This window comes from Clupea harengus, chromosome 20, assembly GCF_900700415.2.
Source record: "Clupea harengus chromosome 20, Ch_v2.0.2, whole genome shotgun sequence".
Classification (NCBI taxonomy): domain Eukaryota; kingdom Metazoa; phylum Chordata; class Actinopteri; order Clupeiformes; family Clupeidae; genus Clupea; species Clupea harengus.
The window spans coordinates 15,295,786-15,320,641 of NC_045171.1; the positions used below are offsets into that span (position 1 = coordinate 15,295,786).

At 41.9% G+C, this 24,856-nt stretch overlaps 3 protein-coding genes across 7 annotated transcripts in view; 1 reads left to right on the forward strand and 2 right to left on the reverse strand.

Moving 5' to 3' along the window:
- Positions 1–11,300, forward strand: part of apba2b (amyloid beta (A4) precursor protein-binding, family A, member 2b) — a 101,054-nt gene extending 89,754 nt beyond the window's left edge. For all 5 annotated transcript variants that reach the window (XM_031586780.2, XM_031586786.2, XM_031586782.2 and 2 more), the window contains 5 exons: positions 3,806–3,985; positions 5,922–6,134; positions 7,909–8,028; positions 8,935–9,075; positions 9,671–11,300. In XM_031586780.2, the coding sequence (XP_031442640.1) occupies positions 3,806–3,985; positions 5,922–6,134; positions 7,909–8,028; positions 8,935–9,075; positions 9,671–9,742 (726 nt within the window). In that variant the 3' untranslated portion in view covers positions 9,743–11,300. The remainder of the gene's footprint in view (positions 1–3,805; positions 3,986–5,921; positions 6,135–7,908; positions 8,029–8,934; positions 9,076–9,670) is intronic.
- Positions 11,301–12,613: 1,313 nt separating this feature from the next.
- Positions 12,614–18,150, reverse strand: sord (sorbitol dehydrogenase). Its single transcript, XM_012834370.3, has 9 exons — positions 17,947–18,150; positions 17,747–17,780; positions 17,392–17,556; positions 17,101–17,260; positions 16,838–16,956; positions 16,371–16,436; positions 15,984–16,162; positions 13,767–13,888; positions 12,614–13,281 (listed from the first exon to the last, which is right to left on the reverse strand). Exons 1-9 carry the CDS (start codon positions 17,998–18,000, stop codon positions 13,116–13,118), a joined length of 1,065 nt encoding a protein of 354 aa, XP_012689824.1. The 5' UTR covers positions 18,001–18,150; the 3' UTR covers positions 12,614–13,115.
- A 1,253-nt stretch (positions 18,151–19,403) lies between these two features.
- Positions 19,404–22,604, reverse strand: terb2 (telomere repeat binding bouquet formation protein 2). The gene is made up of 7 exons (XM_031587558.2): positions 22,228–22,604; positions 21,621–21,702; positions 21,281–21,420; positions 21,068–21,138; positions 20,631–20,707; positions 20,147–20,253; positions 19,404–19,801 (listed from the first exon to the last, which is right to left on the reverse strand). Exons 1-7 carry the CDS (start codon positions 22,289–22,291, stop codon positions 19,665–19,667), a joined length of 678 nt encoding a protein of 225 aa, XP_031443418.1. The 5' UTR covers positions 22,292–22,604; the 3' UTR covers positions 19,404–19,664.
- Between the last annotated feature and the right edge of the window lie 2,252 nt (positions 22,605–24,856).

Sequence of the window (24,856 nt, forward strand, 5' to 3'; positions counted from 1 at the left end):
TCATGAAAATCCGCTTGACAGTTTTTTGCATAATCCTGCCGATAAACAGACAACCCAAACATAACCTCCTTGGCAGAGGTAAAAAGTAATAAGTGGCACATATTGGCACATACATTACAAAGGAATTCATGAGAGTAAGAATTACTCATGTTATGTCATGCAATTACACAATTTACACAAGACATGAGCACCCCTTTTGTCAATACAATGTAAGTCTATCTAAGTCCTAATAACCTATAATAATATACCTATAATATAATAATGTCCCTCTTTACACAATAATAATAATGATGATGATGATGATGTTCGTAGCTGATGTTTTCACTGCATTGCAGATGTTCTTCACTCATGTTCCTACCTCTGATTATTTTCTCCCACTTGGGCTGGTGGAGTTAGCAGCCATTAAATAATGTTAGCATTTATTTTTAACTGAGATTTAAATGAAAATGTTTTAAAATGCCTCTTTTTAAAACTGTTTTTAACTCTGTAGCAACTGACTTGCAGTTAATAGTTAATGGCTCACTGCTATCAGGCATTTTCTCAGGGGCACTAACAGCTTCAACTTAGAACTCTGGATGCCTGTCTGTTAAACAACTATAGACCTCTTCCTTTCATAGCTATGATCATTAGGAAAGTTGTTTTCAGTCAACTCAGCAATTTTCTGAACTCAACTGGTAATTTTAACAGATTTCAAACAGGCTTCTCACTACAGTATTCTCAGTATAGTATTGACAAGGCTCTTATAAAAGTGTTTTTACGGCATGATATACGGCTGAATATACACTGATCATCAAATACTGCTGGCACAGTTTGGACAAAACCAAAGACCAAGTCCAAAATCTTGGTGTTCTAATAGACTTAGATCTCACCTTTCAGTCACCTCAACATCTCCACATATCATCTCAAAAATATTGCCAGAACCAAGGCTTTGGTGTCCCAAAAGGACCAAGATAGTCTTATCCATGCTTTTACTTCTCTCTAAACTGGATTTCCCCAAAAATACCATTAAACAGCTGCAGCTCATTCAGAATGCTGGATGAGAATGAGAACAGAGCACATTGCTCCAGTTCTAAAATCTTTACACTCTGCTTCCAGTTACTTACAGAATAGATTTGAAAGTGCTGCTACTAGTCTATAAATCATTGATGGGTTTGGGCCCAGAATACATATCTGATTTGTTTAAAATCTAGTAAATTGAGTAGGGCTTGTAGACCCATGAACTCAGTTTAGCTAGTAGAGCTGATAAACACACAGTTCCGTTACTTCCTCTATGGTTTTATTCTATTTTATGTACTTTGTACTACATTTTGTATTCTACATTATATATTTTTATCTTTTATTGTTTTCACGTACTTTGTCTTCATTTTTCTTTTGGTTGTTCTTTTGCTTTTATTTATGTAAAGCACATTGAATGGCCTCTGTGTATGAAATGTGCTATAAAAATAAACTTGCCTTACTTAGATTAAAACTTAAAAATAAAAGAATAGTCAAAGGCCGTCCAGGCGTGTGACGGATGATAAATCGTGAGCAGTGGGAAGGTTAAACCCTAGATGCGTTTCTATCTTTAAATGTCACTAGTTCTGTGTTTTGCACTCAGGATTTTGGATTGTGAGCTTTGTGGCCATGTTCCTGGGCTTAACAGTAAGCTGAGTACCAATAGGTTTCGGAGTGAATCGAATGTGTGAGATTGGACAGGGGCTTAGGGATGCAATATAACAGGATTTCTAAAGAAAGAAAAAAAATCTAACTTTTCTGCTGCCAACATATGTGTGTGTGTGTGTTTTTTGTGTTACTTTTTCTTTTTCTATGTGTGCATACATATATGTGGATGTTTGGCATGGCAAGTTTGTGTGTATTTATGGAAAGCTGTTTGAGCATTTATTCCATATCCTTGATATCAGATGTAAGTTTCCTCTACTTGTTTGGCCTTTGTCAGCATTTTATCGCACTAGTTCAGTATTTTGTCATACTACTCGAGCAAAAACTCTTACTAGTCACTTTTTTTCAGCAACTTGTTTACTACTGACCTACACTATTCTACACTAGTTAACTTGTGAGAACCAAAATTGCTCACTAGTTAAATAGTGAGGGCCAAAATGCTAACTATTTAACTAGTTAAAACCTATTATGACCTTACTGTGAGGCTCAACATATTTACTAGTGAGAGCAAAAATGCTCACTAGTTAACTAGTGAGGCATACTGGTTACCTAGTGAGACTAAAAGTGTGCACTAGTTAACATGTTGTTGCCTGAGGAACTGCAACTAGTTGCCATCTGTGCTCAGTAAGGAGTCAGTAAACCAGTAGTGTGTGTGTGTGTGTGTGTGTGTGTGTGTGTGTGTGTGTGTGTGCGCGCGTGTGTGCGCGTGTTTGTGTGTGTATGTCTTTGTGTGTGTGTGTGTGTGTGTGTGTGTGTGTGTGTGTGTGCTTGTATGTGTGTTTGTATGTGTGTTTGTGTGTGTGTGTGTGTGTGTGTGTGTGTGTGTGTGTGTGTGTGTGTGTGGGTGTGTGTGTGCATTCATGTGAGCGCATGCACATGTTCTGCTGATGTTTCCTAAATCATCCTCAGCGCACCAGTAACCCTCGGGGCCCAGTAGACTGTGTGCTGGCCTGGTTAACAGGCTCCAGTCCAAACAGCACTGGTGGCTTTGATACGCATATAGCGCATATAGCTGTGTGTGTAACTAGATAATAAACTCCTGGCAGACATATGTAGGGCAAGCAATGAATACTTCACACACACACTCACAAGTATACATACATTACACAGCTACACAATTACACCCACTCTCTCACTCACTCACACACACACACACACACTCACACATATTTATACACACACACATATACACACAGACTCACTTCATACACTTACCCTGTCTGACAGGAGACACAGAGAGGGCAAGCTACCAGTGATGCTTCAAAATCGATATGGCTTTTAATGCGGCACCTTGATGAAAGTGCACACACATACACACATAAACACGCACACACACCACTGCGGAAGTTAATGGGGCCAGCGTCACAGGAATGACCAATGAGACGTGTTTTCTCCGGAATATTCTGTTGTCACTCCACAACACTGTCTCCTAGCGCCCCCTATCTGACACACAGAGAATGCAAAAAAGCAAAACGGTGAAGATAAAGATCTCTTTTCCTTCCTTCTTTACTTTTCATTGCCCCCTCCTTTCGCCCATCTTCCCCTCTCCTCATTATCAAGTTCAAATTAAAACAGGTTTTGCCAGAGCAATGCAATGGGCATACAATACAACCAATATAACACATACAGATATTTGACATGGAGCAGTGTAATCATGAAATAATAAAACAATATTAATACATTAAACACTTAAAAAAGGCTTTAATCACTCTTCCTTATCTCTCTGTCTTGTATTGTCTAGTGTCTGTGCCTTAAATAATGTCAGGCTGTGACATATCTGGCTGCTGTTGGTATTAGCGCAAGCTGTTCTCCTAATATACATTTCAATTTTATGTAGTTATGTAGTCATAAAATTAAGATTTTTTTTTTTTCAAATTTAAGGAAGAAAATCGAATGTGTTTTATTCCTATGACATTGTGTAATGTTCCTTTGTGCAGAAGGTGCAAAGCCTTTATCTCTCTTTGTCTTTCTTCCCCCCTCTCTCTCTTTTCTCCTCTCCCTCTCATTCTCTCTCTTCCCCTCTCTCTCTTCTCCTCTCCCTTTAATTCTCTCTCTTCCTGCCTCCCAACCTTCTCCTCTCCCTTTATTCTCTCTCTTCCTGCCTCCCCTCCTCTCCCTCTCCCTCTCTCCATCTCTCTCTGTCTAGGCCCAGCTCATAGCTCAGTCCATTGGCCAGGCGTTTAGCGTGGCCTACCAGGAGTTCCTGCGTGCCAACGGGATTAACCCGGAGGACCTGAGCCAGAAGGAGTACAGTGACATCATCAACACCCAGGAGATGTACAACGATGACCTCATCCACTTCTCCAACTCTGACAACTGCAAGGAGGTCTGTGCTCTTAGACCGTGCTGTCTATGCTTATGTTCTCTCTCTCTCTGTCTCTCTCTCTCTCTCTCCCTCTCACTTCAGTTCAGTTTAATTCAATTAAATTCAAGTCAATGCAATATACTTTATTAGCATGGCCATTCAAAGGGAACAGTGTTGCCAAAGCATAGAACATAGAAACATAGAAAACATCAAAACACAGAAAATACAGAACCACAGAACATGTATGTGTGTGGTTAAAACATACTCACACAGACACACACATATGTGTGTGGATAAAACATACTCACACAGACACACACATATGTACACACATGGTGTAAGCAGACAGCAGAGGCTGAGAGCAGTGTTGTTGGGTGGGGATATCTGGGGATATCTGGGGAATGGGCCCTTTAGGTAATGCTTTTCCTTCGGCTGTGGAGTGAGGCCACATGAGTTGGTGCCAATCAGCAGGTGCTGCTATCCTCTCCCAAAATTATTATTATTATATTTTAAGTATCTCCTGCTCTTCCAATGTAGTAAAATAATTGGAATAAGTACTCTATTAGTCCCTCTCTCTTTCAGTACCAGTAGTACTTCTTTTCAGTAGTAGAGAGCTCAGGGAAAGCTCTGGGCTGGAATATTCTAGACTATACTGTAGTATAACTAGAATATTCTAGAATGCTGTGATCGCCATCTCTTCCTTTAGATTTTTTGACCAAAAAAACATCTAACTAAAAAACAGTGGAGAGTAAACAGCCAAGGTCTGAGAGGAAACCAGCATTCAGGTTCTCTGGTGCTCCCTGAGAGCTCATTCAGTGTGTGTGTGTGTGTGTGTGTGTGTGTGTGTGTGTGTGTGTGTGTGTGTGTGTGTGTGTGTGTGTGTGTCTGTGTCTGTGTGTCTGTGTCTGTGTGTGTGAATAAGAAGGAGGGCAAATTGATGTTTGTGTGTGTGTGTGAATATGAAGGAGGGCAAATGTATGTGTGTGTGTGTGTGTGAATATGAGGGAGGGCAGATTGATGTGTGTGTGAATTTGAAGGAGGGCATATTGCTGTGTGTGTGTGTGTGTGTGTGTGTGTGTGTGTGTGTGTGTGTGTGTGTGTGAGTTTGTCCTCTATGCTTTTTGTGCTGGAGCCATTAGAGTGAGTCTGGTTCATGAGCTCCTCCACTCTGAGAGTTATTCCGGACCTTTCTTCCTTCCCTTGGCACACTGATTGCACCCAGACAATGTGTTGTCTCCCATCTTCCTCCTTTCAAACTTCCCGTCCTCTGTCTTCCGCTCCACTATTCTCTCTTTCTCTCGTTCTCTCCCCTTTGAAGTCTGTGTCTCGTGTTTCCCCCTGTTTCCTCCCTCCACTCTGGTTGTCTTCTTCTCTATCCTCTGCCTCTCCTTCACACACACTCTTTCGCTTTCATCTTCACAGGGTGAACTTCTGATGTGCATTTTTTCGTTTCGTGCAGCGGTTTTGTAAAAGGATTTTTTTTAATGGATCCAAAAGAAGGGGGGGATATGTGGGTGTGAAGATGCAGAAGTCTTTGGCTTTTCTCTCTCTTTCTCTCTTCCTTGGTCTCTCCCACACACGCCTATCTCGCTTTTCTCTTCCCTCTTCTCTCTCTCTCTTTCTCTCCTTCTGCTTCTCTCACCCTCCCTCTGTCTCTCCCTCCCTCCCTCTCTCTTCATCTCACCCTCCCTCCCCTCATTTCTCTAACACTCTCTCTCCTTCTTCCACCTTCCCCCATATCTCTCCCTCTGTCCCTTTCTCTCTTCGTCCCATCTGTATCTCTCTCTCTCCCTCTTTCCCTTTCTGTCCCTCACCTGTCTGTCTGTCTGTCACGTGATCGTGGAGTCTTGGCTGTCGCCGCCCCTCTCTCTCTCTCTCTCTCTCTCTCTCTCTCTCTCTCTCTCTCTCTCTGTTCATCTCTCACTCCTCCTCTCTCTCTCCCTCTCTCCGTCCACAGCTCCAGCTAGAGAAGCAGAAAGGGGAGATCCTGGGCATCGTGATCGTGGAGTCTGGCTGGGGCTCCATCCTGCCTACAGTGATCCTGGCCAACATGATGAACGGTGGGCCAGCCGCCCGCTCCAGCAAGCTCAGCATCGGGGACCAGATCATGTCTATCAACAACACAAGCCTGGTGGGACTGCCTCTAGCCACCTGCCAGGGGATCATCAAGGTAAACACACACACACACACACACACACAAATACACATAAATACACACACACACAAACACACACACACACACATAAGTATACACAGCAATACCAACAGATACACAAACAGGAACATTTTGTTCAGTTGACGAAGGTTAATGGTCAAAATGTGGATGTGTGTTTGAGTCCCTCTGTGTGTGAAAGTCTGGACAGAACGGTTGTGTGACAAATCATGGAAAATTGAATAAGGAATCCCAAATCCTAAGAGCATTTTTCAATTATGCACGTTTGCTTCGGAATTGATTTTCTGCGTAACAAGGCCCAAGAGGCTTGAGTGCCAGTTACTCTTAGAAGATGAAAAAGAAAGCTGCCATAAAACAGTGGGTCCCTCTAAACCAGAGGTTCCCTGAATATCTACGTTGTAAAAGATCATTCTTGACCATGTAAGTAATTAGGTAGATATAACTAAGTAATTTTCCTGTACTGTGTACCGTCTGAACTGTGAGTGTGTTTTATAGCAGGGTACAAACTGGAGTACATGAGGTGTGTTTCATAGCGTATGGTCCTTGGTTAAATAGGATTGAATGAGACAGGATGATGGGCTCAGGGATGAAAAAGAAGAGTGGGTGACAGAATAAATGAAAAGAAGAGGGCATGTGGGAGGGTGGGTGAGTGTGTGTGTGTGTGTGTGAGAGAGTGTGTGTGTTTGTGTGTGGGTGTGTGTGAGAGAGTGTGTGTGTGTGCGTGTGCGTGTGTGTGTGCGTGTGCGTGTGCATGTGCGTGTGTGCGTTAAAAAACAAAAAACACCTCAAGGATAGTTAGTATATTTACAGTGTATATAGGCTGAAATCGCTCTCACACACACACACAAATACATATACATATACAGTGGGGGGAATAAATATTTGACCCCCTGCCGATTTCGCAAGTTTGGCCACTTGCAAAGAAATACTTATTTCCCGCGATCAAATGCAAATCAATTCATAACTGTTATAAAATGCAGTTTTCTGGATGTTTTTGTTAAAATTCTGTCTCTCACTGTTAAAATAGTCCTACCATCACAATTATAGATCACGCCTTTCTTTGCAAGTGGGCAAACTTGCGAAGTCGGCAGGGGGTCAAATACTTATTTTCCCCACTGTATATGTTGTATCTATGGTTGGGTAGTTGTGATATTGGTTAGATTACTAGCTATGAGTGTTTGCCTGTGAGTGTGAGATGCCTGGCTGTTGTGGGAAGTCCCCAACCAATAGCAGAAGGAATTTAACATCTTCTCCTGTGTATAACTAAAATGTGAATAATTACAGGATAAAAAGAAATTATATTTGAATCAACCTGGCAGACAAGACAAGGAGAGGGGAAAAAACATGAAAGAAAAGGCAAGAAATGAAAGAGATTCCTGTGTAGAGAAGTCAAAGAGTGGGGTAGCTTGGCACCGTGTTGCTAAAACATGGAAAGGAAAAGAACAACTGCTTTGAATACAGAAATAACAAGGACAAAATAATTGACATTCAAAAGTTTCACGTAATGGTGTGTTTATAGGAGTGAATAAGAGGTGTGTGTGTGTGTGGTTTCATGTTTGTTGCAATGTGCATATGTCTGTACAGTGTGCATGGGTGTGTGTGTATGTACAGTATGTGTGTTAGTGTGCTGTAAGCGTGTGTGTATCCATTAAGTGTGTGTCCTCCTTTTGTGTGTATGTACAGTGTGTATGTACAGTATGTGTGTGTGTGTGTGTGTGCTGTTTGCGTGTGTATCCATTAAGTGTGTGTTTCTGTTTGTTGTTGTCCTCAGGGCCTGAAGAACCAGGTGCAGGTGAAGATGAACATCGTGAGCTGCCCCCCCGTCACCACTGTACTCATCAAGAGGCCCGACCTCAAGTACCAGCTAGGATTCAGCGTGCAGAACGGCATAGTGAGTAACACAGTATGTGTGTGTGTGTTTGTGTGTGTGTGTGTGTGTGTGTGTGGGTGTGTGTGGGTGTGTGTGTGTGTGTGTGTGTGTGTGTGTGTGTGTGAGTTTGTGTGTGTGTGTGTGTGTGTTCTGTTTGAGTTTGAAATCTGAAGTGGTTTCTGTGTGTGTTAGTTCATATAGGTGGATAGATTCAGGTATACAGGTATTCAGGTATTTATGTGTGTGTGTTGCCATGTTTAAGTGTGTGTGGCCTTATAATTCTGCTCTTTGATAGCAATGTCAGTTTCGAGGAGGACAAAATAACAATGTATTTCTCCAGCCGCAGCCCCAGCATTAGATCATTACACCAGATAACTTCTAGGATTAACCCAAGGTCGAGTCGACAGTTTTGCTATAAAGTTGCTAACGCTCGGTTAAATGGCTTAATTGCAGCTGTAATTACTTAATAAATGAAGATACCAGCACCGTTGCTGATTAATTAAAGCCTGTTTCAGCTGACGTGCTTGTGTTCATTCAATCACAGTGACCTCAACCTCAATTCCGTAATCTGGAGTTACCAATTAACCTCTGGTAAAAAAAAAAAGAAATACTGGTTTTAAAAAAAGTCACGTCAAGTTTAACTAATAAGCGCTCAGAAGCGGGGAGGGAGAGGGAGCATCTGTGAAATAGTTTTTCCTTTGTTGGGGTTAGCCCACCTCTGAGAAAACCTGGAGAAAGAGAGAAAAACTAATTCTGGAAAGGACTGTTCCCTGGAACAAAAATGTTTTGAAGGGGGGTTCCTTGAGACAAAGAAAGAGAACATCATGGGACTTGTTTCTCTTTTGGGGGTGGGAGGTGATTAGTGATACTGATGGACGGATGTTTTGAAATAAACCATGTCGCTGTGTTTGTGCCCGTCCCTCACAGATCTGCAGCCTGATGCGTGGGGGCATCGCAGAGCGAGGGGGCGTCCGCGTGGGTCACCGCATCATCGAGATCAATGGCCAGAGTGTCGTGGCAACGGCCCACGAGAAGATCGTCCAGGCGCTCTCCAACTCCGTGGGCGAGGTAAGGTGTCCCGTGACTGGGACAGGAGAATTCACTGTCACACACATTAGAGTCTGGTGTCACACGGTCCAGTGAAGCATGGTGTCACACGGTCCAGTGAAGGCCCCAGAGCATGCAGGATGCCATTCCAGTCACTCACACACTGACTTGTATGAAGGAGGTGGACAGAATTAGTAAAGAGGTGCTGATTAAAGGCATTGTCCTTGATTATAATCCCATTAAATGTTTTGTCAAATTCAGTAACATTTTCTTCATGTGCCTCTTGTTGTCGGTTCAGTGTGTGCACCTCACAAAACAAGAGGGAGGGCTGTTGAATTCAGATTTTATCAATGGTTCATCAGCATCAAGGACTACACCTTTAATGATTCATCAGACTTGGGGGGGGGGGGGGGGCGGGTTGACAGTCTGTATGCTCTTAGCTCCACAGAAAACTAGTTTGAGAACTGAAGCAATATGTCAATGAGATTGACCACTGCTGTCGTTTCCTTACCCTCTCTCTATGCTGTCGTTTCGTAAGACACTCTATGTTGTCGTTTCCTTACCCAATCTCTATGCTGTCGTTTCCTTACCTTCTGTGTCCTCTCGTCATCCTCAGATCCACATGAAGACTATGCCGGCAGCCATGTTTCGCCTCCTGACTGGTCAGGAGACTCCCATGTACATATGAATGGCCACGGCGACCCTGTGTGGGGGTGGAGACACAGACACAGACACAGACACAGACACCAGACTACTGGCGTTAAACAGAGACATCAGTACCCAGACATCTGCAGAGACCACTGACACACCCTTCACCCCCTCCATCTCTCTTTATCTCTCTCTCTCTCTATGGTCGCTCATCATCGTCCAATCGCCAGCCCCCGTTTTTTCCGCCTCCTCCTCCACACTCCCATTCCATTTGTCCGTTGTCTGAGCGGCTCGTTCCGACGGCTGCCATTCTTTTTGATTCAGACGGTTCACCTTCACAGGTTTCAGAGGTTGTTCCATGAGATAATGCCAATGTTATTTATTAGTGCTGTCGCTGTTTGTGGATCGTCATGCTTGGTCAGAAGGGACGGGAATGGAGAGAGACATCACAGATTATTTTTATAAGCTTATAAATATTGACATGTAAATCCTTACTGCATCTTTTATCCAGCCATTCCTTGGGTCTGCATTACGTCTTGTAAAAGCCATTGGCATTTCCTTTGTTTTGTTTTTTTGTTTGTTTTTAAAAGAAAGCTCCATGTGAATCTCAGCTGTATATAAGGCCAATCATATCACAACAAACACACACACACACACAAATGAAGAAGGGAGATGCAGACTTATAACCCTCATCTTGGCTTCATGAAGGGCTATACTTTTGCATGTACACATGCCGTTACCCCTGGAATAACCAACATAAGCTCAGTTTATCTGTTACCAGTACAACATTGCAAAAGCAGATGATTAGGGTTAACTACAGCGTTGTGTGGATTCATACAGTGCCAATCATACCTATATAACAGTAGCTATCTACTCCTCAACAAATTACCACAGCTTGGTTATTGATATGTAATATATCACCATTTAACACAAACTCTGTCAAAAAGAAAAAAGGTTCTTTGGTAGACATTTAAAAGTTCTCCATAGAACTCTGTGATGTAGGGGTTCTTTTGTAGAACCTTTTGAGCCTTCAAGATAATTGGTTCCAGCTTCAAAGGTTCTAAGTAGAACCTCAGGTGGTTTTTTTCACCTGTCCTCATAATGGAACTATCAGAACCATTGGATGATGGCATCCCATAGATGCCTTTTGAGTATCAGCTTTCTTCTAATGTTTTACGTATAATTATAGTTCTGTGGGGACAAGCTTAGGAACCTTTTATTCTGAGGGCTTTACTCACTGTTGTGTAAATATTTCAGAATCTCTTCATTGCTTCTCATTTCAAAACCAGTTAGAGCATTCATCTTTGAACTGGTGTACAGAACTAAAAAGAATGTGTTTCCAAAAGGGCCGCTTTCCATTCAAGATTCTCTTCATTACCTTTTTTTGTGGGCATTACAAATGGAACAGATGTGTAAAGGATCTTCTTTAATAGTTTTCGGTTAATCATAAACTGTGTGTACATTGTGCAACACGTTTTATGTTCCATGTGTACACACAGTACTGCTCCTGGCATATTGTAATAATATTTAAAAAATTATCTAAAATGTTACCGTACATTTAATTTCTTTTAAAAACAAAACAAGAAAAAATCTGAAAACAAAAACAAACAAACAAAGAAACATCAAATGTGTAACTCTGGAAAGTTTATTTTTTATGTGTGCAATGTCAGTTCTTGTGCGTATGTGTGTGTGTACGAGTGTGTGTGACCAGGCAAGTCCATGGTGAATGTAACTGTGTTGTTTAAGGAAAAGGCCGTTTTTGTTTTTGTTTGTTTTGTTTGGACACTTTAAGCAGTATTGGAATGTCTGTACATAAAAAGTCAGCCTCATCTTGTGTTGTGTGCTCATCCTTAGTCCACTGTTAGTCTCTGAGAACATTCTCGTTATAGAACGGACATTTGGTTTGGAGACAACATGGATTCCACACTGTGACAGAAAGCCTTACAGGAGAGTAATGCTTGAAACACTGAAAAATGTCTTGTATGAAGATGGAAAGGCTGAAAACTAACAGTACATTATCATGATTAGCTGTCTGCATGTGAGTTTAAAGATATCATTATGTCAAAAATAACAAATAAAATGTAAAATAACATACAGACTTGATCTCTTTTTTTCTCTTATAATCTGGTGGTGTTGTGATCTGAGCCATTCATAGGGCTCACATACTATATTTAGCATTTTCTGAGACTCATACAAGTCCTTTTACCATAATAACTACAAAAACAACAATAAGCATATTATTATAATTATTGTTATAATTGTTGTTGTTGTTACTGCTGGTTTCAGACATGGTGCTGTCTATCCCTACTCTGCTGTCACACTCCACTGATTTCCCTATGGTCTGTATTCTCTATCTCTATAGCCTGTGGATCATTGCCGTCAGAAATGGGGCTAGTCCAGAATAAAATGTATCACGACCCATAATGATTAATATTATGAGCTAAGCCAGACCCTAGTCTAAACAACTGGCTATATATCCCAGCACAGGGAAAGTTCAAACACAGACAAGACACTTTGTTTGAAGTGAGCTGGCTCCACCTGGTGGTCACAGTGCAGAAGCACAAGCAGGGAGGTGAGGAGGGAATTCAGAATTACATTTGTCCAACTCAGGGAAGTATCAAGACATATGGACCAACTCCAGAAAGCTATAGTTGCAACTTCCTTATTACTTGCCTTATTCATACCCAAGACATTATTGCAAGACTTACTTCACAGTGGACTGGCAAACGCATTATGTATTGTGGAAAGCCAGAGGTAGTGCAAGTCCATTGCTGTTACTGTATATAGAGACTGGGTTTAAGCAGCAATTCATTCCTGGTATCACTAGCATTACACGACCAGATAAACAGGAGACTGTACAGCTGATGAAGAGAGACTCTGTAATTAGTTCATGGACGAATTTCCCCTAAACTTACAACAAAAGACCAGATTTATTCAACAGAATATGGTGGAACTGGATATGGGGTTTGACTGCAGTGTAGGGGGATAGCTTAATGTTAGTAAATTACTTTTCTGTTATAGTATCACAAAAAATGTTAAAGGATATTTTTTAAGTATACTTCTTTACATAGCCAGTAAAAAAAAGATTACAGGCAGCAGTCATAAACTATTGACCAATCAATGCTGTTTTAAGAGTTGAGATTGCTGTTAAAAAGTAAATAATCAATTTGTAGGAGAATGAACTTGTAATACGAAACTCAATTACCCACGTTTTGGGGGGCAAACTACATGAAAACACGTCTCTCCTAATTTCATTTTTTACCCTCAACTGCTCACTTATATGTCTCTAGTTTAACAGCAGGTCTTCCAGTGCCTTGGTGACTTAGTTGTCTGGATGGGATGAACTGTGGAGTTCTCCTCTGGTTTAGGGTTAGGGGTTGGTTTCCAAGGAGATGGCGTATCCTCGGAGAGATTTAGGGGCTCTGGTCGTTCTCGTCGCACTTGAGCATGACCTTGACCCCCAGGCCCTGGCGTGTGGTCTCGAAGGCCTGCACAGCCTGCTCCAGGGGGAAGCGGTGAGTCACCAGAGGCTTAACGTTCACCTTCTTAGACGCCAGCATCGCTATCGCCATGGGCCAGCTGGAGGAGTGAGAGAGAGGGTTGAAGAGTTGTTGATACACTGTTCATTTTCTCATTAAATCATCATAAGCATCTTGCTTAGTTGCTTGCTTAGTGTTGCGAGTGTGGGCCTGTGCTCGTCTTCACAATGCAAGTTTCACTAACTACCTACAAAGCATTCAAAAAACGGATAAAACTGTGTTAATATGCTAACTGGCGTCTTTTGGTGATATTCTCGGCCATGTCATGCTGTGAAGGATTTTTGCAGGGTGTTCTGACCCGGACCACAGAACTATAGCATAGCCTGCACGGCTAGCGGGATTGATAGGTGTGTTTACCTATCCTTCACATGACCGTTTCCTATCAAAATTTATTTGAGGATGATACCAACAGTAGTTGCTTATAAAAACATAACTCAAAAACTGGCATATTGTGACATAGTGTTGCTTTTTACATAATGCAGTAGCAGGGTCTCTGTGAAGGGTAAGGGGGGGCATCTTGCTTACGTGTTGCAGTAACGGAACACCCCTCTGATGTCCACCTCTCGGATAGCAGCGTTGAGGAGGGGGACCGTGGTCATCTCAGCCCCCATCCCGACCAGCACTACCACACCCCCGGAGCGCGTGGCCTAGGACAGGAGACGGACAGACAGGTATCTACAGGTGGCCTGGTGGTTTATTTATTTGTTTTATTTAACCATTCGTTCACTGTAATGTGTCTGCCTTTCACCAGGTAGGTTATTGAGAACAAATTCTCATTCACAAACAATTAAAAACATTCTTCAAATGAACAGGTATTATTTTGCAGTTGTCATGCAGTCAAAGCTTTAAATTTGCATATCTGGGTGCCAAATTGCTTTTGGTAAAAGTGTCTGCTAAATTAATATAAATGAATATGCACACATACACAGTGACAACAAAAAAAAACAAGTAATTAAAGGACTGTATTGTATTTGCAACGATAACCAGTGGGCACAGTGCAGTGAGTAAATCTCACTTCACTTCTCGACACCTTAAGAGACGTGCTAACGACAGACGCTAACACCCATGGGTTTTAGCCTCTTTGCTAGCACGCCCGCCCCCCATCCAGTCTGGTGCGGGACTTTGCTTGACCACACAACGCAGGTTACATACAGCAGAGGTTCTGAATCCCAATCCTGATCCTCTCTCCAATTTTTCCAAAACGTCCTGCTCTGCATGCTTGATATACGTCAGCAGTGGCACTGATGACTGAGCCAATCAAAGGGCGCTGTCATGGCAAAAAGTGACCGGGTGCCAAAAAGAGCCCAGGTGATGTAATATTGGCTTTCGAACGACTCTTGAGTGACAGTTGCTATACCAACGCTGGCATTACGTAGACCGGACACTACGTAACCCGGGTACTTTTTGGTCAGTCTCAAGAGTCGTTCGAAAGCCATTAACTACTTGTTAGTCACTTAATATTGTGCCTAAAACTACTAAGTATTCCGTTTTAGCTACACCTGCCGGTATCCTGTACATCAACATTTGCAGTCAATACTACTTTTTGAATTTGTGGCTAAACTCATTTTTACCCGGTAAATAAAGTGTTCCATTTTAGCCGTTTACATCATCATTTGCATTTCACTTGAAATTGTTTAGAGTAGAAATTCGTTTTTATAAAAAGGAGAAAATATACTGATATACGGTGCTTGTTTAACTACCTTTTTAGCAAGCCAGCCAGTTAATTTGCTAACATCTTAAATAATATACGTTGCTTGTTCATCTACCTTTTTAGCAGGCCAGCCAGTTAATTTGCTCTCATCTTAAATACTATACGGTACGGTGCTTGTTCATATACCTTTTAAGCAAGCTAGCCAGTTAATTTAATAACATCTTAAATAATATATGGTGCTTGTTCATTTACCTTTTAAGCAAGCCAGCAAGTTCATTTTCTAACATCTTAAATACTACACGGTGCTTGTTCATCTACCTTTTTAGCAAGCCAGCCAGTTCATTTGCTAACATCTTAAATAATATACGGTGCTTGTTCATCTACCTTTTTAGCAAGCCAGCCAGTTCATTTGCTAACATCTTAAATAATTTAAGATCTACCATTATTTGTTGATATAGTCCTATTTAGAAAGACTTGGGAGACTTCATACTAGCTTGCTAGCTATACACTAAGCAAAATAATGTGCCCCAGCTAACGGAAGAATTGCTAATCGCTAACGAGATGCTAGCGGCGAAACAGGTTGAAATGTACTTACTTTGACACTATAACAAACTTGTGAGTCAACAACTTTCCTAACACAGTCAAACATCAAGCACATGGTTGTTTTGCTTGGTTTATTGCAGGTAAAATACAGGCAAGCTCGTCTCATGTAGCGAAGTATAATGCCAGATGCTCTGGGGTAAATCGCGTTATTGAGGTAGTCTGACTTCCAAAAAGAGCCCGGGTGACGTAATGCTAACGTTGGTATAGCAACTGTCACTCAAGAGTCGTTCGAAAGCCAATATTACATCACCCGGGCTCTTTTTGGCACCCGGTCACTTTTTGCCATGACAGCACCATTTCAATTGATACAATTCAATAGTTCTCTTGCCACTTTACAGAGCCCAGGGCCTGAACTCCCTTACCTGAACCCTAATTACACTGAACTCCAATAGGTGTCTGGGAAAATGGGACCCTATCAGCAGAACAGAAGACCCCTGTGCTTTGGTGAAAGGTGAGGTTTTAAGCATCAACAAGTGGCAGCCACTCACATAGATGGCGGTCTGCACACTGCTCTGGACGCCGGTGCACTCAATGGTGACGTGGGGCTGAGCCCCCAGGAGCTCCTCCACTTTCTTGGCCAGCTGCTCAGCCGTGTCCTCCCTCTTCACCTCCTGAGGAAAGTCTGCCCCCAGCTCCTTCGCCATGGCCAGCCTCTCCGAGGAGAGGTCTGAGGAGACAAAGAGGCTGTTGTTAAGGACATATACAAGGTGATGTAGACGCCATGCCTACTATCAGAAGCAGACACAATGGTTGTAGAGTTATGGGATTGTTAGACAAGGCACACTCGCTTGATATTATGCAACAGTGTTACAAACAGCCTGTTGCAAGTTACACATAAAGTTGCGACCAAGGAGGCCTACTGTTGCTCCACGTACCAGTTATTACAACCTGAGAGGCGCCCATCGCTTTGGCAACCAGCAGACACACCAGTCCAATGGGTCCTGTGCATTAGAGACAGGAAGCGACTGAGGTTCGATTGTACACTGATCACAAGTCCACATAATGGTACATTTGTAAAGAAACCTTTTATTAACAGTAAGGACTGGTAGTTTAAGCTGTGGTATAACATAGCAATGTGAGAATGAGCTCTAATTAAAGTAGACTGTGGTGGATTGGTGAGATAGATAGAAATGCTTGTGACATTGAGAGATCTGACCGTTAAGTGAGGACCCTGATTGCTACCACAAGTAACTTAAACAGTGTTTCCTGTGTGTGAATATAGTGGAGTGAAAGGCCCTAATAACTTCCACCAAAACCAAACTCTCACACATTATGTCATGAATACCTGCGTAGTTTTAGTAACAGAGGAAGTTGGGACCTCCTCTCTTCTCTGATGGCCTACCTGCTCCGCAGATCATCACAGTGCTGCCCAGGGAGACTCCTGCCCTGCGGCAGGCATGGATGCCCACAGACAGGGGCTCGATCAGGGCTCCTTCCTCAAATGTCACGTTATCTGGCAACCTGAAGAGGAGGTGAACATCAGTTACGATCATTTTCAGTCGCTAGCAAAAATACAGCAATGTTTATGGCCTGCCTGGGGTCTGTGGCATGACCCCATTGAAGGCATTTTGGTTAGTTGGCAGTCCCTGAGATTAAAGCACTTACTTGTAACAGAAGTTGGCGCTGTGCTTGTAGTACCGGCAAAGGTTGCCATCATCGGGGGGTGTGGCGCAGAAGAATATCGTCGGAGAAAGATTGTACCGTCCTGATTTGAAGAACTCGTCCATATCCCGCGGCACGCCAGGCTCTACCGCAACTCTGTCCCCTGAACAGAGGACGTCAAAAAACAGCCAGGATAACTTACTTCATGACGCCCAATAATATATTGCTCTCAATAATAAGTTCAGTAACATGAACAGTTAAATGTTTTTAGCAGCATTCCGTGACTTAACTTGCCTGGTTTGAGGTGAGTGACGGCTGAGCCCACCTTGACGACCCGACCGGAGGCCTCATGACCGAGCACCATGGGCTTCTTCACCACGAAGTCCCCAATTCGGCCGTGCTGCCAGTAGTGAACATCGGACCCGCAAATGCCGACAGAGTGCATCTGGAGTAACACCTCTGCGCAGGTTAAAACCGAGACAAATAAACTTAAAGAAAGTAAGTGAAAGTTTCGGTGGCAAATTCAGTGGCATGCAGCAGACTGTGTCGCAATATATAATTATAATTATTAATTATAATATATTATAACAATTCTTAATATGGAGTAAGGCTGACCATGGTTCCAGTTCGGTGGACGAAATACACTTACCATTTGGTCCTGGTTCAGGTATTGGTCGATGTTCCTGCAAACAGAATAAATGCATTAATCTCTTTAGATTTAAGTGCCCTCTATGGTTTGCATGCTAACATAACGACTGTCACATGATGCACGGAAAATCTATCCTAAAATTGCAATGTAGCATTTTACAAATCAAAGTGGTGATTCACTGGTGGCTATGTTAACGTTACCAGTCTCAGGTCGCCTTGGGAGTGTAGCACCACAGAGAGGTTGGTTTTATCCATTTTTGTTGGCTAAAAGTCGGGTTCGTTATGAATGTCAGTAACTCTGTTAGCTGAAACTGGACAGTAAATGTAACTGGAACACCAAAACACCATCCACACTTCATGTGTCCTCCCACCCCGCGCTCACTTCCTGCTTCTCCTTCGCTTGTGTTCACAAACATCAACGCTGCGCAGACTGTTATATCCGATTTCTGAACAAAGCGGATAGAGTCTTGCATGACATCGTCAGGCTTAGGGCTATCACTATGATTATACAATGTATCATTTTAATAACTTTACTCGCACAAACACCGACTGATGAACAGAACATTGGATCATTTCAAACTAGTCCCTCAAGCGACCTGTGGACTTGGAACCCTCAACAAGTTTGCATGCGTGACATGTGCACCTCAGCAAAGTTTGTCAGGGGCGTTTCTGTGACCTGGTTTAGCACTGGTTAAAATTATGGATCGGAGTCATGATGAAAATGGAAAACGATATCTGAATGGAATTAGTCAAACAATGTATATTCAAAAGGGGCCAAGATACATGTAATATTTAAGTTCAATTGAGAGACATGTAGTCTTAAATGGTTCATCAGACATTCTGAATTGGCCTTGTGTGTACCTGTCTGTCTGTGCACGTGCGAGCACAATTTGTTTAAGAAAAACTGAAATTGAGCTCTTGCAATAATCGTGCCGTGATGGATGAAAATCTGGCATAAATGCTGCTCATGTTCATAACTCTGCCAGGGGGGGGGGAAACCTGTTACCCAAAAAGTTTAACCTGTTGAATCAGGCTTCCATCCGGCCAATGTGCATTCCTTCTACAACTTTTTCAAAATCAAACCCCTTGCAAAATATTTCACATGTGGAGATAAGACATTTCTGCAGCTCATCCGATAGAGAAGCTGACAGTTTACTACAGAGGAACACGTTTGATATAAACCTGCCCAGTACAGCTTTTGATAAAAGCACTTGCTAAATACATAACCACAAATGTAAGATCTAGAGCTGACTTGTACTTGTGGTTGACCTCATGTCAACACCATGTTTCTGGCAGCAGGTCAAGGGTGTAATATTAACTAGTGTCACACATTAGTGAAAGACAAGGCAGCATTAGGTGCAGGGAGCATTAAGTGCTGTCATGACCTCTTCTCCTTGTGAAACAACACGGTCGTCACTGGTCAGACAAACAGGTAAATGATAAACTAAGATTTGATTTGAACTATGATTACTGCCCTTACTTTTTGAATATGACAGCTTTCATTGAGCAATAATGTTGATTGTGTTCGATATGTTTATAGTTCTTGCAATAACACATTGTCAATCATTTGGTAAAACAGCAAATAAAAGACATGAGGGTAAAGCAAAGGAAACAAATAAATAATAATAAAGTATTTTATTTAATTCTTCACTATAGGCGGTTACAGTGTAATTGTTTGCACATGCCAATCAGGAACAGGTGTCTGAATTTGGTTTCTCGCAAAGATACAAGGATTAAAAAATATGAATTAGACAATCCTGACAATACCCAGCTCCAACAAGATTTAAAATATTTTGTGGAAAACATGACTTGACGACGATCCTTGCAACCATCCCACATAGATATGTGTACCATCGCCAAATGCTAAAACATTTTCACAGCAGATTAGAGTTTGACAAACTTTCCTGGAGTTTATTCTACTACTTTTTTGCTTGTGGATGGCCTGCTGTGAAGTAAAGTCTCTTGTTGGGGACACAGACGGAGTAGCCACCCTGGCCAGGAAGGAAGTCGTGCAGCTCCCCAGTGTACCTCGTCAGCTGCTCTGTGCCCACATATCCTGTTAGGACAGAAGACTTCCTGTCAAGCAGGGTCCACTCACGTCTTTATAGTTCAGGTCTATGCCGCAAGTTAACGGGCACAAGTAGTTCGTTTGTTTTAATAAAATGAAAATGTAATGTATAAAAAAAAATAAAAACTCCCTGCAACATGACTTGCATAACTAGTCGTATAGCAAAACATTTCAGTGATAGCATGAAAGAGTTACTGTATGTATTCAACTCTGTTTTATTTCTGATCTTATTGCCTGAATGTACCCCACAATTCCGAGACATTATGCAGCTATACTAATATTAGTTACTAAATAAAAATAAAAATAATGATTTTATTTTCTCTGTCGACACACCTGAGACCATGTTGTTGACTGGGTAGTGCTGCACCTCGCAGCATGCTGAGTCCTCCTTCCCTGAAGCCGTCAGGAGCTCATCCAGACTCAGGAGCATCTCATCCACACTTCCCATTGAGCGAGAGACAGAAACAATAAAATAACATCTATTCATTAAAACAAACAGACGCCCCCAATGGACTTGTAGGTATGCATTTTCTTTAACATGTGCGCTTACTTGGTACTGAACACAAGACCTTGTGTGTTTTTTTTTTGGCAACTTGCTCTACCAGTTGAGCTATTTCACCACTTCAGGAGTGTAGCCTAGAGATGCTAAATCAACTACCTGAAATTACCACTGTCCTATTTGTGTACGTTTTCAAATGTGTTCACCACACAAATGATTAAATTCACAGAAAAAATAAAACTTCTCTTCTGTCAATGAGGACATCTACTAGTGATGGATCTAAACTTATAACTAAGATTTAAACCAAAGAAAACACACCTTCTCTCGCTCCTTTGCTTGGAAGCTGCACCATCTTCATGGCGTCTTTTTTGACTTTGTAACTGATTAAGTGAACCCTGATCAACACAAAAAAAATTATATTTGGAACTGAGTGAAGACAACTGAAAGAGAATCAGCTTCAGCGGCCAAATTTGTTGACACATATTGGCTGTGTCAATTGTTGGTTCTCAAAGCAGCGACAATATACATATTAAATAGTCAATACACAGACAATACAACAATAATATACATTGTAGTATACATTCATTTATACATTATTATACATTAATGTATACTATAATGTATATTATTTTTGATGTATGTATACATAAGTATACATTAAGTGCAGGTATGTGTGGCTTTGCTAACAATAGGATCCATTTTGGATGGCAATGTAATTGTGACAGGATGAGAGGGAGCGCAGCATCCAAACCAACCTCCTGCACCTCGGACCCTTCAGTGAGATCTTCTTGCTCCCAAATGAATCTACCAATCACTGCTTTGACCTCTGGGAATGCACACACATATATGCATCCATAAACGTGCACATCCATACACAAATACATTGGGGTAACTAGACAAGTGTCTAGTTTATCCTCAAGAATATTTCAGATTGCAGTGTATTAGTCTAAATCAGCTTGAGATTCTACCTTGCTGAACAGGTACGGGTGGAAGCACATAGTGTCCGATGGGCACAGACTTCACACTCTGACGCACATCACACATGGAAATAAAAGCGCTGTGGAAAACAGTCAATTCGCCTTCCACATACTCCCTGCTCACAAATATCCTACACACACACACAAACACACACACACACACACACACACACACACACACACACACACACACACACACACACACACACATCACCTAATAATTATATGAAAGATTATATGGAGAAATATACAGACCAACACAGAGTATTATAGCCTATGGGTTTCTGCTTGCGTTTGGGTCAAGGAAAGTCAGAATTTACTGCTTACTCACCGGTGAGTATCAGGGCAGGAGGCATCATCACTGAACAGGTAAGATGCCCTCCTCCAACCAACAATGAGCCCACTTTCACGCACTGCAACACAGAAGACAAACCTAAGTAACGTCATCCTTCGTCAGTAACTTATAGCCTAACTGGCTTTTTTCTCCTTCCAACATGTGAAGTCTGTGATATTTGAAGCAGATAGGAAAACTAATTTGACTAAGGATAAATGTGGCAAGGTTGTGTTTAAGCAGTTATGTGTTTTATTGAAGTTAGCAATAATATAGATCATATATAGTATTGAAATGAATGGCAATGAGGTTTTCGCGACTTGTCTCGAACGCACCATAATTTGTCTTTTGACGGTTGACTTTATTCACTGTTGTTATGGTCAAACCAGTGAAAACCAATGATATTTCGACAAACCAAGTAACATTCACATTATGGCTACTTGTGCAAGACATACATTTCTGCAAACTGCTGAGATTTATGCAAATAAAGCTATACTAGCTGAGGTCTGTTAGCTCCCACCCAACTATCCAACATTAGTTTTGTAGGTTGACGTTATCAGGTTAACTGTCAATTTATGCTAAATGTTAATCTGATTTAGCTACTTACCCCAAACACTACGAATTCCTCTCTTGACACTATTGGAAAACCAAGCTGTCTTGTTTCTAAACATGTTAGCTGACGTTTAACAAACATTTGTCAAACCCTGTTTTCATTTCTGTCAAAACACCTGCCCTGACAAGGTTGCTCGCTAGCGTTACCTGACAGGATGTCATTAGTCAGCAAAGTGGCTAACGGTAATTTGGCTCACCATCGCAAGCATACCAGGTGAGCACGATCTTTAGGAATCTAACTGTAAAGCTGTGTAAGTGACTAGCTATCCTAAAACATTTATAACATTAGATAAGCCCATTCATTTTGGTAGTCGTCCCTGAAAGATGGCAATAACTATTTGGTTAGCTACAATAATGCTAACTAGAGTTACGCTTATGGTTGGCTCTGCTATCTAGTAACTCATGGACGCACGTGCACAGCAGGGGGGGTGTCTATGGAAACCACAACAGCATCATACTGGAAACAAAATATGTTGTCTCCCCTAATCCTACTGTTAGTCGGATAATTACAGGCAGAGCCTGACACACAACAATTAACTGCTGTGTATTTAATCAGGCCTGTACATAATAAGAAAAATAAGTCTACCTTAATTTATATGATTGAGGTTTGTTTCTTTTGTAATTCAATGTGAAATGTGTTTTGCAGTATGCTAATACATATATGGTGATTGTATTGCAAGATGGTGTATGTGTGTGGAAAACACTGTACAATCCTCAGTTCTTCACAATAGCCACAAGTAGCCTACAATGCAAACAATTGTGTCAGCCTACTATGATATGTTGTACAGTCACGAGAATAATTGGCATGTATTCTCTTACGAGAATGGCAGTCAAAGTGTTAAAGATGGTGGAAACTTTTTTTTTGTATAGTTGTTGTCTTTCCAAGTGGTAAAAAGTGGTTTGTGTTCCCTCGTCTTTGTTATCATAAGAATTGTATCCAGATAGAGTGAGTGGCAAGATTGCTTTGTGTCAAAGTATAGCCTATGTCTGAACCAAAGCCAACTGAGTATATTTTTGTGTGGTAGAGACGGGATAGTCTGCAGAGATCTAATCCTCTTACTGACCCTAAGCGTGACTCCCAGCCTGCCACACAGCCCATCCTGCAGCCACTGTCCAGACTGCCTCAGCACCTCTCTAGACTGAGCACATTTCACCGCCAAGTCTGGCTTGTTACGGAGTTATGTGGATAAATGTTTTCATCTGCGTCGGTCTTGTTCTCATCTTCACATTGAGATGTTCATGAGTGGAATGCCTTGAAGAAAGTCTGGACTATAATCTTGCTTGAAAACCAACCAAACAAACAAACAAAAAATGTTTGTTAATAGCACCAGGAAGTGGCTTTCCAGGACGCAGGGTAGCGCACCAAAGGCATCTGGCAAGACAAAGAAAGCCAGGACATGCAGCAGCAGCAACAACAGCAGCAGCAGCAACAAGTGCAAGAAGTGGCCAGCTAAAACCCTGAAACAGCACAAAGGGAGGCTGCTGAAGGAGGTGGATGTCAACAAGGTGCTCCCACACCTAGTCTACCACAGGGTCTTCTCCCTGGGCGAGTACAAGGAGATCCTGGCTCACCAGAGCAGCCGCAAGCAGGTGGAGGTCTTCCTGGACCAGCTGTCCTCAAAGGGTCCCCCAGCGTTTGGAGCATTCTGCTCAGTACTGGAGGAGGTCAACCCACACCTACTAACATGTCTACTGCTCGACCATGAAGGTATTTTTAATGCTGCATTCACACTTATATCTATTCATTTGACAGACACCATGCTGAGTTATGTATGGTGTAGGATAGTACAGTCTGAACATAGCTTTGTCTATGTAAAGAAGCCAATTTGATGTGGGAGATGCAAGACTATAGGTGTCCGGAAATTGACAATGCAAGTGAAACATTAGCATAGGAAGTACTATTAGCTGTTTCCATTAAATGAGACTGGAGGTACTGCTATAAACAAGTCATCCAGTAGTCAGTGATTCAGCAATAGTCAGCAATTGTTTAATTCATGTAGCAGATTCTTCTTTACAAGAAATGTCTTTTTTGAACAAAATATTTCAACTCTTGTTATAGTGTATGTGATATTGTTGGGTAGGTTTATCTGTGGAGTGTGTAGATTGTCAGGGTAGCCCTTTTCACTTGTTATATATCGGCCTTCTAACCTGTTTGGGAGATTGTTCACTGGAGGTCAACAGGTTTAGTTTAGTCCATTATTGTTGTCGTTCCTCCGGTCGCCGTGGTAACACAAACACCATGTGTTGTCCTGACTGTTGCAACCCAACATGGCTGACAGGGCCTACATGTGATAATCGCCAGCTTTGCTTTTCATTCCCGGGAGAAGCAGGCTTAGGTCTCCTTACAGACAGATTAACCTGGCTAATTGGTCTAGCAGTATTGATGGCTTTCAAGGGATCAGCACCCACAAGATAGGATGATGAAATGTTTAAAGGATAGTGAGTATGTAATTAGCACCATACTTCTAAAGAAACTTTAATAACTTAAATAGGTTAGTGCTGAATGAACAGTGTGTTGGTACTGAGACAAAGTTAAATTATTCAAATGAGATCCTGATGTGTCTTTATGGATTCTCTGCTTCAGGATAAAGCAGACAGTGACTGAAACAGCAGTGGAGAAAGTG